Source organism: Elephas maximus, chromosome 2, assembly GCF_024166365.1.
Source record: "Elephas maximus indicus isolate mEleMax1 chromosome 2, mEleMax1 primary haplotype, whole genome shotgun sequence".
Lineage (NCBI taxonomy): Eukaryota > Metazoa > Chordata > Mammalia > Proboscidea > Elephantidae > Elephas > Elephas maximus.
In genome coordinates this window covers 234,341,555-234,360,410 of record NC_064820.1, presented here as the reverse complement: position 1 = coordinate 234,360,410, position 18,856 = coordinate 234,341,555, and the positions used below count along the sequence as shown (strand labels likewise).

At 36.2% G+C, this 18,856-nt stretch overlaps 1 protein-coding gene across 1 annotated transcript in view; it reads left to right on the top strand.

The window, feature by feature from the left end:
* The window catches only part of GCSAML (germinal center associated signaling and motility like), a 73,254-nt gene that overhangs the window by 40,467 nt on the left and 13,931 nt on the right, over positions 1-18,856 (top strand). Inside the window, exons 3-4 of the mRNA XM_049875144.1 lie at positions 7,448-7,507; positions 14,216-14,265. Of these exons, the coding sequence (XP_049731101.1) occupies positions 7,448-7,507; positions 14,216-14,265 (110 nt within the window). The remainder of the gene's footprint in view (positions 1-7,447; positions 7,508-14,215; positions 14,266-18,856) is intronic.

Genomic DNA, 18,856 nt, shown 5'->3' with positions numbered 1-18,856 from the left:
TTTATTGCAGCAGTGTTTACAACAGCAAAAAGATAGAAGCTACCAAGGTGCCCATCAACGGATGAATGGGTAAATAAATTATGGTATGTTCACACAATGGAATACTATGCACCAATAAAGAACGGTGAGAAATCAGTGAAACATTTCGTGACATGGAGGAATCTGGAAGGCATTATGGTGAGTGAAATTAGTCAGTTGCAAAAGGACAAATATTGTATAAGACCATTATTACAAGAACTTGAGAAATAGTTTAAACTGAGAAGAAAATGAGAGGGGGAGGGAGGGGGGCATTCACTAATGAGATAGTATATAAGAACTACTTTAGATGAAGGGAAAGACAGCATACAATGCAGGGGAGGTGAGCACAACTGGACTAAACCAAAAGCAAAGAAGTTTCCTGAATAAACTGAATGCTTCGAAGGCCAGCATAGCAGGGGCAGGGGTCTGGGGACCATGGTTTCAGGGGCCATCTAAGTCAATCAGCATAATAAAATCTATTAAGAAAACATTCTGCATCCCACTTTGAAGTGTGGCGTCTGGGGTCTGAAACGCTTGCAAGCAGCCATCTAAGGTGCATCAATTGGTCTCAACCCACCTGGAACAAAGGAGAATGAAGAACACCAAGGACACAAGGCGATTACGAGCCAAAGAGACAGAAAGGGCCACATGAACTAGCGACTACATCATCCTGAGACCAGAAGAACTAGACGGTGCCGGGCTACAACCGATGACTGCCCTGATTGGCAACACAACAGAGAACCCCTGAGGGAGGAGAAGAGCAGTAGGATGCAGACCCCAAATTCTCGTAAGACCAGGCTTAATGGTCTGACTGAGACTAGAAGGACCACGGTGGTCATGGCCCCCTGACCTTCTGTTGGCCCAGGACAGGAACCATTCCCGAACCCAACTCTTCAGACATGGATTGGACTGGACAATGGGTTGGAGAGGGATGCTGGTGAAGAGTGAGCTTCTTGGATCAGGTGGACACTTGAGACTACGTTGGCATCTCTTGCCTGGAGGGGAGATGAGAGGGTGGAGGGGGTTAGAAGCTGGCTAAATGGACACGAAAAGAGAGAGTGGAGGGAGTGAGGTGTCTCATTAGGGGGAGAGTAATTGGGAGTGTGTAGCAAGGTGTATATGGGTTTTTGTGTGAGAGACTGACTTGATTTGTAAACTTTCACTTAAAGCACAATAAAAATTATTAAAAAAAAAAAAAAACTTCCATTCCTGAAAGCTTCTGAATCCTCCCCTCCTTTTCTACCCTTACCTAGCCATGTTTCTGAATTTTGCACTACTTTTGAATGTAAATTAGTATTCAATTTTTATTTTAATTCTCATTTCTGTGGTTGCTGATAATTTTATGTACCTATTCATATCCGACTCGATGGTAGTGGGTTTGGTTTTGGTTTTTATTCATATGTGTATCGGCACTAGAACTTGTATTAAATGTTAACTATCCAAATACTTCACTCACTGTGTGTGTGTGTGTGTGTGTGTTTTATTCTTATCGATTCACAGCGCCCTTTCAATATTTTAAATTCATATCCTGTGTGTTAGACATTGCAAACGTCTTATTCCTACCAGGAATTTACTTCACTTCTCATTGACCAGAAACTAAATTTTGATGTAGTCAAATCCATTAAATTTCCGCCTCATGGTTTGTGCTTTTGTATCTCTTAAAAATAATCGATACTCTTTAAATGATTTCTCTTTATTTTTGTATTAAAGTAAAATTTATATACACTGAAATGACCAAAGTGTTAAACCTGAGTTATACAAATGTTTATGCTCATGTACCCCACACCCCAATCGTAATATATAACATTTTGATCATCCAGAAAGTTGTCTCATGCCCCTTCTCATGGAGACAATATGAACAACACAACAAATCCTCCCAGGTCCCACATCATGCTCACAATTGCCAGAATGTTCAATAATCTTCAAGTTTTGCCTATTCATTTTTATATAAATGGTTTCATACAGTATGTACTCTTTTGTGTCTGTCTTTTTTCATTGAACATTATTTTGGAGAAATTCATCCATGGTGTTGTTTGTCATTTATTCTTTTTTTATTGCTGAATATACCGGGATGTGTTTATGTACAAATATACAAGAGTATGCTTATACATTCGCCTGTTGATGGCATTTGGGTTGTTTCCAGTTTTGGACTAGTATGAATAAACCTGCTGTAAGTAATCACTTACAATGTCTTTATGGGTGTAATTTTCTTTTCTCTTGTAAAGCTGCCTAAGGGTAGAACTGCTGGGTTATAATTCTAGGTCCTTATGAAAAAGTTTTGCCCCACTCAGGTTGAAAAGTTAGTGTTTTGCATTTTTTCTATTAGCTTTATATTTTTTTCCTTTCTTATTTAGATCTTTAATGCCCACTAGTATATGCGATAAGGTAGGGGTTTAACTTTCTTTTTCTCCACATAATTTGCCCAATTTTTGCAACTTCATCTAGTACCCATTGATTTGTGGTTCCTATTTTATTATAGGAAACCCTGGTGGCATAGTGCTTAAGCGCTATGGCTGCTAACCAAGAGGTCAGCAGTTAGATTCTGCCAGGTGCTCCTTGGGAACTCTATGGGGCAGTTCTACTCTGTTCTATAGGGTCGCTATGAGTCGGAATCGACTTGACGGCAATGGGTTTGGTTTTTTTTTGTTGTTGTTATATACGAAGTTTCTACACATATGTGAATCTGTTTCTTTTTACTCCATTCTTTTCTATTGACCTACTTATCATATCCCTTTACTAGTAGCATACTATTACTATTATTATGGCTTTATAGAATGGCATATTGTTGTGGTTGGCTGCCATCCAGTGCGTTCTGACTCATGGAGACAACATGAACAACAGAACAAAACCCTCTCAGGTCCCACGTCATCCTCACAATTGCCAGAATGTTCAAGTTCATCATTACAGCCACTATGCCAATCCACTTCACTGAGGGTCTCCCATGCCCTTGCTGGCCCTCTACTTCACTAAACTTGATGCCCTTCTCTGGTGATTGATCCCTCTTGATGACATGTCTAAAGCAAGTGAGTCAGGCAGTGCTCTGTTGTGATCTATAAAGTTTTCACTGGCCAATTTTGGGAGGTAGATCTCCAGGTCTTTCTTCCTGTCTTGGTCCAGTTTCTATGTATTTGTTTGATGTAAGTGAGCTCATACAATATTTGTCCTTTTCCATCTGTCTTGGCCTGGAGGCTCTGTTAAAACCTGTGCACCATGGGTGACCCTGCCAGTATTTGAAACACCAGTGGCATAACTTCCAGCATCACAGCAACACACAAGCCACCACAGTATGACAAACTGACACATGGGTGATGGGTAGTATGATATGGTATCTGATATTATGTCATCCTCTATCAGTCATGATTTAAGCAGAAAATATTAACCAGTGCAGGGAGCATTTTAATACAGAGAAGTGGGTGTTTACACAATCGCTGGAGTGGCTGAAGCTGTGAGTTTGTGGCTGGGCCTCTCACAATGACACCTGTACTTACAGAACTGACCCAGGGGGTTACTACTGCCCAGGAAGCCTCTGGAGTTATTCGAGATTCAAGAATTTCTCACTGGTACTTTCAGTGAAGGTGGAGAATGGATTGCTGTTGTTGTTAGGTGACATTGAGTCAGTTCCAACTCATAGTGACCCAATGTACAACAGAAACTCTGCCTGGTCCTGCGCCATCTTCACAATCATTGTTATGCTTAAGCCCATTGTTGCAGCCACTGTGTTATTCCATCTCCTCGAGGGTCTTCCTCTTTTTCGCTGACCCTCTGTTTTACCAAGCATGATGTCCTTCTCAGGGGCTGATCCCTCCTGACAACAGGTCCAAAGTACGTGAGATGTAGTCTCGCCATCCTTGCTTCTAAGGAGCATTCTGGTTATACTTCTTCCAAGACAGATTTGTTTGTTCTTTTCTGGCAGTCCATGGTATATTCAGTATTCTCCTCCAACACCACAATTCCAAGGCATCAATTCTTCTTTGGTTTCTTTATTCATAGTCCAGCTTTCACATGCATAAGAGGTGATTGAAAACACTATGGCTTGGGTCAGGCGCACCTTAGTCTTCAAGGTGACATCTTTGCTTTTCAAAGCTTTAAAGAGAAGTTAGTCCTTAGCTTTCCAGCCAGACCATGTCTAAAAGTAGGGTGGGATAAAAGTTCAGAGAGTCCAGCATCCCTTCTTTACTCTCCATTTCCAATTTGACTTAGCTGTTTTAGGGCTTTTTCCTTTCATATGCATTTCAACTGAATTTGTTGATTTTTCTAAAAAATGCTAGCTTGAATTTTGATGGAGAAAATATTGAAAACATAGATTAATTTAAGAAACAAGTTACCATCTCTATTATAAAGTTTCACTCTTCCAACCAAAATAACTGTGTTTACTCAAAAAAGAATTTTTTTTGTAATGCTTTTAAAATTGAGTTTTAACTTAATTTCTGTGAAGGTCGAGTGCATTCTCTTTTAGGTTGATTTCAAAATACCATTTGAAATAATAAAAACCATGGATTATATTATTTTCTGGTCTGTTATTGTTGGAATGCTACTGATTTTGGTAAGATAATTTTCTATCTACCAACTTTATTCACTTCCTCACTTATTTTAATAGTTTGTTAATCCCACTGGGTTTTTTATGTGGTTGACATCGTTTATAAAATAAGTTCTTTTCTCTCCTATTTTATTCCGTACAACTCTTATGCTTTTTTCTTGTCTTATAACACTACACAGGGCTTCTAATATCATGTTTAACAATATCAGTGTCTTTGGGCATCCTTGTCTTGTAATTGATCTAAATTGTTTCCATTAATTAATTTTGTTGTATGTTTTTGGTATATTGCCTTTATCACAATAAGGAAGTTCCATTTTATAGCAAGCTTTATGAGGATCTTTACTTATTAAATTTTACTTATTAGTTGGTGTTAAATATAACTAAATACACCTTTTGAAGTTTTTGAGATAATCTTGTAATTATTCTCTTAAATTTCTAAGGTTATAAATTATCTCCATAGATTTTATGCCATCCTTGAATTTCTGGGATACAATTTCTGGGATACTACTCGATTCTCATGTATATTATTTTTATTTCACTTTTAAATTTAGTTAACTCATTTTATTAAAGATTATTGCATTTATTTTCAGTGGTGAAAGTGGTCTATGTTTTTTTCTTCTATTTGCTTAGTTTTAGAATGAGAAGTAAACTCACTATCTTAAACAGATTATGTATCATTTTCTATTTTCCTACTTTCTGGAACGTCTTGTATAAAAAAGAATGTTTGTTACTTGAAATTTGGTTAAATTCTGTAATGAAGCCTGTGAGCTGGATTTTTCTGAGGTATAGAGGGTTTTCGTGTGCCAAGTCTTACATTTTATTTGGCAGATGTTATCCATTTTAAGATATCATATTTATTATGTAGAATTATTCTGAATATTCTGAATATTCTGTTTTTATTTTTTGATTTTGTTGCCTTTTTTCTTAGCTAGTCTTTCCAGAGTTGTGCACATCTTAACAATATTGTTCTTTTCTAGATCTTGCTTATCTATTACATTTATTTCTGCACATAAATTTTACTTTTATTTTTTCTTTTTCCATCTTCTTAAAATAAATACTTATCAAAATGCAAAAGTTGTTTTCCATCATTTGTGTTTTATGGATATATTTAATCGACACATTTTCCTTTCCATTTCACTTTATCTACATCCTGCCAATATTGTCCTGTATAGTTTTCATTATTATTTGATTGTAAATATTTTCAGAAAGTTTATGATTCTTTAACATAAGGATTATTTAATATATTACATAGTTTCTAGATGTGTTTTTCTAACTATCTTTTTTGTTATTGATTTTTAAGTTTACTACATGGTAGATATATAGTGTAAAAATATTGATTTTGGGGGAGGGTTGTTATGCCTGTCAAATATTTGGAAAGGTAAAAAAAGAGAAGAAAAAGTAGAAAGTCAGGGAAACAGTCACCCATGCTCTCGTTATACATATATATGTATACTTAATGATAAAGTATTAGTGGATTCATCTATTCAGTCAACAAATCTTTCTATATTATCTATGATTGTGTTTTATCTGAATTATCTTGATTTTAAGAACATTCACTCTACGTAAGGTAGAATCAAGTGTCCAGTTATGTTCAGAGATATTAAGGATAAAGAATCCCAATTTGGTCTCCACTCACTGTTAAGTACTTTCCTCTCCTTTATTTGACTAAAATGCAGACTTCTCTTGGAAAGGCAAATAAGTGAATCACTAATAACCTCAGAAGGAATTGTTTTATCAGTCTTTCTTCATGGACGCATTTAGGAAGATGTAATCACAAGAAAATTGGACTCCAGGGAAACAGAAAAAGGAAGACAGGGACATAGAAGTTAAATCTTGCCTGGCTTACAATTTATACTATTAAGTAATCATTACATGCAGACTAAAAGATTATGAATATAATCCCAAATTCTCCAGATCAGAAGTTGTCCCATGAAAGAAAAGTCCTCCTCCTCTGCAAATCTGATTTGCTTCCGCATTAAAAAAATTCTAGTCTTTGTTAATTGCACCTATATATCAACATCTAATGAAGTTTCTCGAACTCCTTTACACTGACACTTGTCTCAATATTGCTGGTGAGCAGGAGTGAGATTCAAAACATGAAATATTTAACATGCAGTCCTCCATGGAAGCAGAAGGATACACTAGAGTTGGTGCTGTCTTTGAAAAATGCGTGTAGGGGGAATTTTGATTAACTGTGTCTGAGGCTTTGGACTGTTGCTAAATATTGTGTAACCATGACAAGTGAACTGATTTCTCTACCTTTAACTTCACCGTTTAGTGCATTCTTGATTATGATAAGAATGATGATAATTGGTGAAAAAAACACCAAGAGTAATATGCAGCAGTTAAACTTTTCTGAATTTGGGTAAAGATCACAGCATATTATCTGTACGTAGATGGCCACATACAGCAGGGTTCAGAGAAGATTGCTTCCCATCAGAGAGCCAAGGTTAACAATCTTCACATTCCCTAAGAATGAATGACAGCTGCTAATCCTGCCTGTGGTCTTTGGAGAAGCTTGCATCCTTCTGTCATTTAAGTTTTTATACCTTCTTGGTTTCTCCCACCTCATCTGAAGACTCAGGGAATTTGCATGTCTGATCCCAATAGATCTCCACCCTAAAACTTTCCTGATTGTAAAATACAACACTGGGAAAATCAAAGGTCAGAATATAGAGATTTTGATCCATTGCAAGCCTAGTGCCTGAGATCTATTCCTGTCGTTAATTTCTGCATTGCTTTCTATACCCGTGACTATCGTTGCTGAAGCAAAGAGAAGTTTGGCAAAAAGAGAATATAGGCTTGGCTTTAAGGGTTGTGTGAGCTGGAAATGAGGGTGAATGTTTTTAAGGGTAGTAATAATCTCGTTTTTTTCTGTGTGTTTTCATCTAGGTGCCCTGGAAAGAATCCAAAGAAGGTTAGGAAGGAAACCCCAGAAGTGGGAAAGAAACGGTAAGGACACAGCTTTCTGTTGTTGATACGTGCCATCAGGTTGTTTTATGGGACTCCATAACAACAACAAAAAAAATTTTATAACAAAACACTGCCCGATCATGAGCCATCCTCTCAATCTTTGTTATGCTTGAGCTCATTGTTGCAGCCCCTGTATCAATCCATCTCAAAGAGGGTCTTCCTCTTTTGCGCTGACCTCTGCTTTACCAAATGTGATGTCTTTCTCCAGGGACTGGTCCCTCCTGATAACATGTCCAGAGTACAGAAGTCTAAGACTCATCATCCTCTCTTCCAAGGAATTCTTTGGCTGTATTTCTTCCAAGACAGACTTGTTCGTTCTTCTGGCGGTCCATAGTATATTCAATATTCTTCACCAACACTATATTTCAAAGGCATCAGTTCTTCTTCGGTTTTCCTTATTCACTGTCCAGCTTTTGAACGTATATGAGGGGATTGAAAATATCATAGCTTGAGTCAAGCACACCTTAGTCTTCTAAGTGACATCTTTGCTTTTTAACACTTTAAAGAGGTCTTTTGCAGCAAATTCCCCCAATGCAATGTGTCTTTTGATTTCTGAACTGCTGCCTCCCTGGGCATTGATCGCAGATCAATGAATCAACTGAAATCCTTGACAACATCAATATTTTCTCAATTTATCATGATGTTGCTTATTTGTCCATTTGTGAGAATTTTTGTTTTCTTTGTCCTGAGGTGTAATCCATACTGAAGGCTGTGGTCTTTGATTTTATCAGTAACTGCTACAAATTCTCTTCACTTTCAGCAAACAAAGTTCTGTCATCCAAATGTAGCAGGTTGTTAATGAGTCTTCCACCAATCCTGATGCCTCAGTGTTCATACAGTCCAGCTTCTCAGATTATTTGCTCAGCATATAGACTGAATAAGTTTGGTGAAAGGATACAACACTGACACACACCTTTCTTGACTTTAAACCACCCAGTATCCCCTTGCTCTGTTCAAGGGACTGTCTCTTGGTCTATGTGCAGGTTCCTCATAAGCATAATTAAGTGTTCTGAAATTCCTACTCTTTGTAATGTTGTCCATAATTTGTTATGATCCACACAGTCATATGCCTTTGCATAGTCAATAAAACACAGATGAACATCTTTCTGGTATTCTCTGTTTTCAGCATTTTTGTATACATTTCTTTTATCATGTATGTGACTTGCAAATATTTTCTCCCAGCCTGTGGCTTGTCTTTTAATTCTCTTAACAGTGTCTTTTGAAGAGCAGATGTTTTTAATTTTAATGAACTTCAGCTATCAATTTCTTCCTATATGGACTGTGATTTTGCAATGACTAAAAACTCATTGCAAAAGCAAAAGTCCCCTATGTTTAAAATTTTATAGTTCTGCATTTTATGTTTCCATCTATGATCCCTTTCCAATTAATTTTTGTTAAAGGTATAAGATCTGTGTCTTGATTCCAAAAAAATGATTTTTTGTGAAGGTGTGGATGTTCAGTGTTTTAGCATCATTTATTGAAAATGCTGTCCTTTCTCTATTGGATTGTGTTTACTCTTTTGTCAAAGATAAGTTTACTATTTTTGTGTGGGTCCATTTCTGGGCTCTCTATTCTGTTCCATTGACCTATTTGTCTATTATTTCACCAATACCACACTGTGTTGATTGCTATAGTTTTATAGTAAGTCTTGAAGCTGAGAAGTGTCAGTTCTCTGGTTTTGTTCACCATTAATTTTGCATTGGTCTTTTGACTTTGTGTATACCCTTTAAAATCAGTCTACCAGATTTGGGATTTTGATTGGAATTGTGGTGAATCTATAGATCATCTTGAGAATAACTGATATCTTAGCAATGCTGAATCTTCTTATCTGAGAACATAGAATACATCCTGGTTCATTTGAATGTTCTTTGTTTTCCTTCACCAGGGTTTTGGTAGTTTTCTCCATGGAGATCTTGTACATATTTTGTTATAGTTATACCCATTTCATTTTTTCATGCTAATGTAAATGGTGCTGTGTTTTTAATTTCAAAATCCTTTTTTTTTTTTTGGTTGGTTTATAGGAAAACAACTGACTTTTGTATACTAACCTTGTATCTTGCAACCTTACTAAAATTGTTTATTAGTTCTAACAAGTTTTTTGTTTTTTTTTTTTTTTTGCCCATTTTTTTGGATTTCCCACATAGACAATCATATCATCTGTGGACAAAGGGTGGTTTTATTTTTTTCCTACCCAGTCTGTATACCTTTTATTTCTTTTTCTTGTCTAATTGTATTAGATAGGATTTCCAGTATGATGTTTAGTAGGAACGGTGAGAGCAGATGTCCTCATCTTATTCCTGATTTTAAGGGAGAAGCATCGAGTTTCTCACAATTAAGTATCAAGTTAGCATAGGTGTTTATTGATGTTCTTTATCAGGTTGTTACATCCACACACGTTTAGGATTGTCACGTCTTCTTATCTAATGACCCTCTTTATCCTTGATAATTTTTTTTTCTGAAATCTGCTTTGTATAAAATTAGTATAACTACTTTAGCTTTTTTTTGATTTAGTGTTAGCATGGTATATCTTTCTCAGTCCCTTTGCTTTTTATGTGTCTTCATATTTAAAATGGGTTTCTTTTAGACAAACTATTGTTGAGTTTCATTTCTCTGTCCACTCTGATAGCCGCTGTATTTTGACTGAGATATTTAGAGAATCCTTAGAGTGATTATTGATATAGTTGGATTAATAGCCACTGTATCTGTAACTGTTTTCTGTTCTTCACCCATGTTCTTCATTTCTGGTTTTCCCACTCTATTTCTGACTTGTTCTTGAGTGTTTTATGTGATCCATTTACTCTTCTTTCTTAGCATATCAATTATACTTCTTTTTATTTTTTAGCATTTTTTGCTACAGTTTACAATATACATTTAAATAGCCTAAGTTCACTTTCAAATAACACTATACCACTTCACAGGTAGGTAGTCCAGGTTCCTTATAGTAGATTATTCCTGTTTCTTTCCTCCCATTGCTCTTACATTGGTGTTATTTATTTCACTTATCCGTAAGTGGTAACTACCCAATACATTACTGCTATTTTCATTTCAGATTAACTGCTGTTAGATCTTTTAAGAAAAATTTAAAAAATATATATTTCAACTTAATTTATTCCTTCTCCAACAGTTTTCCTTTCTTTATTTAGATTTGTGTTTCTGATCATTACCATTTTCCTTTTCCCTGAAGATGTTCTTTTAAAATCTCTTGTGGGGCAAGTCTTCCGGCAATAAAAATTCAATTTTTGTTTGTTTGAGAAAGTCTTTATTTCTTTTTTACCTGTAAAAGATAATTTCACTGGATGCAGAGTTCTAGGTTTATTTGTTTATTTTTCTTTCAACACTGTGTATATTTTACTCTATTCTCTTTTTGGTTGCATGATTTTTGAAGAAAATATAGCTCTGATCCTTTTTCCTCTATAGGTAAGGTGCCCCAGCCCCTGGCTTCTTTAAAAAATAGTTCTGTTTGTCTTTAATTTTATGCAGTTCAAATATCATTTACCTAGCTGTAGATTTCTTGTTATTTACCTTGTTTGGTATTCTTTAAGATTTCCTAGATCTGTAGTTTTGTGTCTGACATTAATTTTGTAAAATGACCCACCATTATTACTTCAAATATTTCTTTTGCCTCTTTTTCTTCTAGTATTCCTGTTATGCATGTATTACGCATTTACTAATTGTCCCACGATGGTTCTTGGATATTCTGTTACTTTTTTTTTCTATTAGTTTTTCACTTTGGGAAGTTTCCATTGATACATTTTTATACTCACTGATGCTTTTCTTGGCCATTTCAAGTCTATAATAAGCTCATCAAAGGAATTCTTCATTTCTGTTACAGAAACTTGATTTTTAGCATTTCCTTTTGGTTCCTTCTTAGAGTTCCCGTGTTTGCACTTACATCCCCCATCTTCTTTTGACATTGTCCACTTTTCCATGCAACCTTTAGCATATTAGTCATAGTAATTTTAAATTCTTAGTTTGATAATTCCAAAATCTCTGCCATACCAGAGTCTAGTTCTGATCCTTGTTTTGTCTCTTCAAACTGTGTTTTCTTATCTTTAGGCATGCCTTATCATATTTTTTGAAAGCCAGATATGATGAATTGAGTAAAATGAAATGAAATAGTAGGTCTTTCACATGAGATTTTATGTTTAGCCGTGTAGGAGTTAAGCTGGGTCCACTATATGCTGTAGCTCTCATGTCAGAGGCTAAAATTTCCTCAAGTGTCCTTGTTTTTATCTTGCCTGTTGTCTTTGATTTCCCCAGAGATTCCTTTCTGTAGGCGTTAAAAACTAATCAGTTCTTTTAGCTGAAATCCTTTTCTTATTGTTGTTGCTATTGTTAGCTATCATTTTCAGCTCCAACTCATGGTAACCCTGTGCACAATGGAACAAAACTCTGCCTAGTTCTACACCATTTCTGTGATTGTTTGCATTTCAGACAGTTATGATCCATAGAGTTTTCACTTGCTGATTTTTGGAAGTGAATCACCAGTCCATTGTTGTCTAGTGTCTTTATCTGGAAGTGCTGCTGAAACCTGTTCAGCGTCATAGTAACATACAAGCCTCTACTGACAGATGAGTGATGGCTGCTCATGGTTTGCACTGGCTGGGAACTGAATCTGGGTCTGCCTCATGGAAGTTGAGAATTCTATCACCGAACCATTTCTGTTATTATACATGAAACCTATTGATATGGTGGTAGGTGTGGGGGCAGAGGAAGTGTTTTATAGTCCTGTGATTTTTTCTCAGTCTTTTATTGATCCCGTGTCCCTGAGCTGTGACCTTTACAAGTGCTTCTCCTCCCTGCACCCTTAGGGGAAACAGAAAGGCTAGAGGATGCTGCGTCTGGGTATTTTCCTTCCCCCACGTAGAAGGCTAGATGGAAATAGAATTGGGTTTTCCCCTTCCCCCACATAAGGTAGGCTTTGATAAAACTCGAGCCTGTTAGGTTTTAGTTGCCTTGAGGGCAGTCCTTGTTAAGGAGAACAAAGAACTCTGGGCTTATTTCAAAACAGTTTTCTCTGATCTTCACAGTAAGGACCTGGTGGGACTCCTGGACATAAAACTCAGGAGAGTGTGGGGACCACAGTAAGACTGTGTCCTGTGGAGTTTTTTCAGCTCTCAAGTTCAAGTTCATTCATACTAAACCAGAAATTTGTCAATTACTGTTCAAAGTGTCCCTACTAGGACTGGCTCTGGATGCTAGCTTCTACTCTTGGGTCTCTCTCCCAGTAAGCTGTGATTACATAAATCCAACTACCTATTTCTCCAGGTTTTGTGGCAGCAGTTTTCCCTATGACCTCAATTGTTTAATGGATATAAGAAGAATTCTTGATTTTCAGTTTTTTTCAGTGTTTTTTTCTTGTTGTCAGGATAGGAGTGAAGATTTCCAAGCTTTTTACCTGTTAGATTAGAGACCAGTTGAGTGTTTCATAGTCTATCTCCCTTTATAGACTAATGTTCTTCAAAGTATTAATCATGCCTGTTTGACTTTCTAGTGTATATATGTCACCCAAATCTTACAAACCACTCAATGGAAAAAAAAAAAAAAAAAGAGTGGAAAAATCAACCGATACTTGGACACTGGTATCTTGCATAGGCGTAGATTAACAGAAACATCCTGTCTTGCATTTAAAAATGACTCATTCATATCTTTGCACTCAATCTGTTTGCAAGCCATCTCCTATCAAGGCCTGAGTTTCTATCTTTAAGATGGCCCCTTCTTCTCTAATGTTACATGGAAGATTGCAGTATTGAGCAGCTAGGCCTAGTGTTTGTTGATGATGCAAAATGATGTCTTTAGGCATCAACCACTTCCTAAAATTTTCACCTACATTTTCTCTGCACAAAGAAAAGACTTAATCTGACAAGTGAACCTTCAGGGGCAGTGGAGTGATTCTGTGGAGTCCTATAACTCTTTGCTATTCTGTTCTACTTTAAAAATTGTTGAGCGAGACTTAATAGTAAAGATTTGGTAATGTTACTGAATTAAGGTTCTTCTCTCAGGCTGTCACTAATGAGTTGTATACAGTTTCAAGACATTGAAACTAGAACGTTGTTTAATCATTTCTGAAATGAGATCTGACTAAAAAAAAAAAAAAACACTAATTCCTTCTGTTAAACAATTGAATATGGGGTGTGAATGTTAACATTGTCACACGTAAGCAAGTCTTTATTCCAAACTATTGGCAGAACACCACCCCATCTTCCTTTCTACCCCTTGCTTTCCTTTGTTGAAGAATTGTATTCTTTTAGAGATAATCTGTATTTCTCTCATGATGAGTCCACATACATACTAATGTCTGCCACTTTAAGGTTTTAGTTAGGCCCTACAGGATCCTATCGTTACATTTAAAGATACATACCCCTTCTTCAAGAACAGAAGACAAGTGAATTGCTTTTCAATGTTTTCTCTTAAGAATTCACCGAATTTCACTACCGCACACATGTAGTCTCCACTCATGTGATAAACTGTCCAGCAATTCCTTAGTTTCATTAAGTAGTTTTATTCTCCACTATTCATTCTTTTTTTTTTTTTAGTTTACAGTTTTGTTTTTTTTTTTCACAAAGGGATTAGTAAATACACTTTTAATTTTAATTAACATTTGAATTGTAAATCTAGCAATGACTTTAGGCTGAGAGCAATGGAACGATTCTTTGAAGTGTCTCATGTTATCTCTTTCCTTTGTAGGCAGGAAATGACAGTATTTGAGAGACAAAATCAAGGTCAAGATAAAAAAAGTAAGTCATTGCTTCACAATATTTTTCATACTAAGGAAGATGTAAATTTAAATGTCCAAAATAGCTCAAGTTTTCTTATTATTAATTAAAAAAGATTGGAGGAGAAGCTGTTTACAGTCCTTATTGAGGCTGTCCTACTTATTACTTTGTCTGATAAAATTGATCATATTATATTTTGTATTGTAATTTCTGCATATGGATTATGTTGAGCAACATTTAATAACCTCTTGTGGGAGTTAATTAACTACAGTCTTTAAATTTTAATTTATATACTAGTGTTTCAAAATAAAGCCACTTCAAATAGTAGCTGATGATAAGAAGGGTATTCTTTTGTTCTGCTTGGCACAGCATCTAGGTGTTGTAATCGTTTAATTACTCAAAATGGACCATTAAGAATAAAAATTTTCAGTCACTGGGAATAGGCAAAAGAAACTCATTTTTTTTGCTTGCTATTACATCAACTGTCTTCCCATTTTAGAGTTAATCTTCCTGAAAAAAGTATATGGCCTCATTATTTGAAATTTTTCGTTTCTCAATTGCCTTTAAGCTGATTGTAACTAACTCCTAGGCTCACCACTACATGGTGGAAGTATTCCATGGCTGTGAAATAATTTCATTTCATTACATACCTTCATGACAATAAATATAATAAAATATTTGCAAAGCATTAGAGTACATTACACACAAATCTGTTATGTGACATAGCTGTTTTAGCTGATTGTATATGTATGTTGGTGGACTAAACTATGGTATTATATAAGTTCCTAACTGTAAAAAAAAAAAAAAATGAGTCAGAGTCAAAAATGTTCAATGCCCCAGCTCAAGGTAACTAATAGTCTTCAAATTCTAAAGGACATTTTTCAGTTTTATTATTAATGACCCACTCTCTAGGACTTATAAATGTTGCTTAACATCTCTTTCCTTATTCATTTGACACTGTACTGATTTGATCTTCACTTGCTGGCCACCTCTCTACTATGCTCTAACAAAACACATTCTTGGGTATATCCTGGAATGGAGACGCTACTCAATGATGCATCCTTGGAAATTTTCTGTTCTCTTGAAGAGTTTGTGTACAAGTGATCTTAAATTTCTTCTTCCAATCTTTGGTAGACTTTTCTGTTAAGGCTTCTAAGGGAATGGCAATTATTATGAAGAGTTTTTGTACTTAAGGATGCAAATGATTTTAAAGTTATAGACTCTCCATATTTTCTGTTTCATTTTGTCTGCTTTGCAAGTTATATTTCTCATCAAATTTTTCCCATTCAATTAAAACTGTGTGTGTTTGTGTGTGCGAATTTAACCTCTTATTTTGTTGATCAATAGTACTAGAGTTCATTGATGTTATTAGTTTTCTTAAGGAACAACATTTTGTCTTTTTATTAATCCTTTATTACAGGGGGTGGGGGCTTTTGGCCCTGCTTCAACTGGTGTATGGCTTACTCAAATTCTTAGAAAATTACTGAATGTTTCAATGCTCTCATTGGGATTAGAGATGGATGTTGACTTGAATAGGGTTCCCTGATGTAATTCAGGCTAATAAACCCCAAGAAATTTCACTGAGGTACAGGTCCTTCATCTTCCGTGGTGTCTTAAGCTGGGTTCTCTAAAAAAAAAACTCAAAAATGGTGAAACATATGAGATTTATTTTAAGGAAATGGCTCACACAATTGTGGATGCTGTCAAGTCCCAAGACTGTGGGTGAGGCAACAGGCTGGAGGCGTCTCCTGACTCACATGGTTTCTGAGACTGATGAATCCAAAATCTGCAGGTCAAGTGGCAGGCTGCTCTCTCATGTACCAAGAACTGGGGGTCAGAGGATGATGAGACAGATTTAGGATTGAGAGAGAAAACTTTGCCAGAACATCCATATATATTGAATGCACGCCATATCTCCAAGGAAACTTCCCTTCCAACTGGTTGGTTGCTCACATCAGGTCACAAAATGGAGGATGATTACATAATATCTGCCAACCTACTGAGAATCACAGCCTAGCCAAGTTGGTACATAACATCAATAATAACATTTGACATGTCTCTGTGTTACAAAGTTGCTTAGAGTTTCTGCTCGCTGCTGCCTACCAGAATCTTTCAGCCTTATATCTTCTGCACAGCAGACCATTATACTGTCTTGTGGATATACAAAATCTTCAATGTTTCTTCATAACAAATTTTACCAGAGAGACAGGGTTCTTCCTGATGAAACCCTGAAATATACCAGTGAAGCTGTGCTGATGTCTCTCTATCCCTTCATGTTAAACAAAGTTCATTTACTCCGGCTTGCTTATTAGGACAGATTAAAACAAAAAAAAAAATCAGTAAATGCATATTAATGTTTCTCTTTGTATTACTTTATTCCAGTAAAGAGACCTTGTGGATCTGAGTTGCTGTAGTTAGTTGCTACGGAGTTGTCTCTGACTCATGGTGACCCCACATGTGCAGAGTAGAGCTGATCTATAGGGTTTTCAAAGCTCTGACCTTTCAGAAGCAGATCACCAGGACTATCTTCCAAGGCATCTCTGGGTGGGTTCAGTTTGTCCGTCTTTCAACTAGCAGTCAAGCACTTAACCATTTGTACTACCTAGGGACTACTTGCACCAGAGTAAATGCAATTAAACTTACCATTTAGCTAAATTATTGAAAATGTCCAAGACTCAGCCATCCTTTACAGGTCAAAAAGGCAAGTTAAATGGAATCTGATCAAAATAATCACCTCTCCATCTTCTAAGCATTCAAACAGGTAACTTCCTGATTTCCTCAGGGAAGTAATATTGCTGTGTGCATATTTATGTATTTGTTTATTTTCATCCCATTTGACCTACCCTACTAGAGAAGGTTAGAAAAATCAAAGTGACGATGGTGTTAGTTCATAAACAGATTTGTTTCATCTATGTTTTTAAGAACTGGGGATATTCACAGGTTGTGTTTACGTACCCGTAGAACACACTGTAAAACAGACACTGAACAAACATATTTCTGCTTCAACTCTAATTAGTGGGACTGAGGTGCTAAGAAGTTTCTTTCAGGGCACTTACGGCACTTTCCTGGTTCTTTGTACAGGCCTTGAGCCACACATTTAAAGTCATGAGATAAACATGTTCTCTCTTTATGCTCTACAGAAGCAAGCAGATCACAGATAACTCGTTATATTCCTCATTCTTTCCCAAATGGTCTATTGGCGCAGTTATTCACCCTGGACTCTTCAATTCAGGTGACCAAGGGTCATAATTTAATTAAACATTTTGCCACTCTGTGCAGTGGACCTTTTTCTAGTACCAATGGGATCTGCTTTGCCTCTGAACCAAACTAAGTGATGTAACCAAGTCCATGTCCTCATATGCTTGGGAGTTTGTTACCTTCAGCCATTCCTGGTGCCAATTGTCATAAGGCCAGGGTTAAGTCACAGGTTATTCACTGGCTTCAAATTCACTGGAGGAGCTTAAAGAAAAAGGAAAATGCTACAAACTCTACATTGAGCTTTCAGGAACAAAGACTTGACTAAATTGATATACTGTGTTCTTGGTAGGGAAGAAATGCTAATAAAAATATCACTGGATTTGGATACAGAAGATTGTAAACCCTGTCTTTGTTTCTGCTGGAAAAGTAATTATGGGAGATTTATAAAGAAAGTTTTACAAAATTTAATAAAGAGATCAGTATTTCACTATATTTCCTTAGTAAATATTAAAGGACAGCATGAAAAACCACCCCTTTGCTAGGTTCCATCTGAAAAAAAAAATTAAGATAAGGCATCTCCTTTGGTTTGTATATTACCTTCACAAGACTGTACATGACCTCAGTGAGATCTCCAACCCTTTTCCCCCAGCCATTAATATTCCAATCCAAAACTTTTATATCAAACTACCTTGAGATCATGAAAACTAATCTCATTTTGCACTTTATACCTGTTCATATCAGTTTCTACAAGAAGCTTAGGAGTCCCAGGCTTATGTTTTGTTCCTTTCTCAGCCCATTTTTTTTGACACTTGCAGATTCCTGAAACCCTTAACTGCACCAACTAAACTGTTATTCAGCTAGACACAAAATCAATCTCTTCTCCCAGGCATCACTTCAACTTCCAAATCTAATTGAAATGCTGCTATCCTTTGGCATTTGCTTTTCTGACAAGCTTTCAAGGGCTGGAAGTTTTCTTTCCGACGCACCTCACACCACTAGACACCATGGACCAGGGTCTGGTCCTCTTTGCTTCTCAGTGGCACTTATAAACTATTCACCTTCCCGTCTCCATAAAATAGTTTGAATTTTATGTCATCAAGCTTTATAGTTGCTAGATTTAGCAAAAGCAAGCAAACAACCAAGAAAAAACAAACAAAAAGGACAAGGAATTAAAATTAAATTTCAGATAAACAATGCATGTTTTTACTATAACTAATATTTCATAGGGCATACTTATACTAAAAATATGTGCTATTGATCCGAAATTCAAATTTAACTGGGCATGCTGCTATTTTTTTTTTCCCCCTGAAAGCCCTATTCTCTATGCTTCCTGTATACAGTCCTCCACTGGTCCCTAAGTCACTATGCCTAAATTCTTGAAGACGTTAGATCCTTATTCACTTATTTTCTCAAA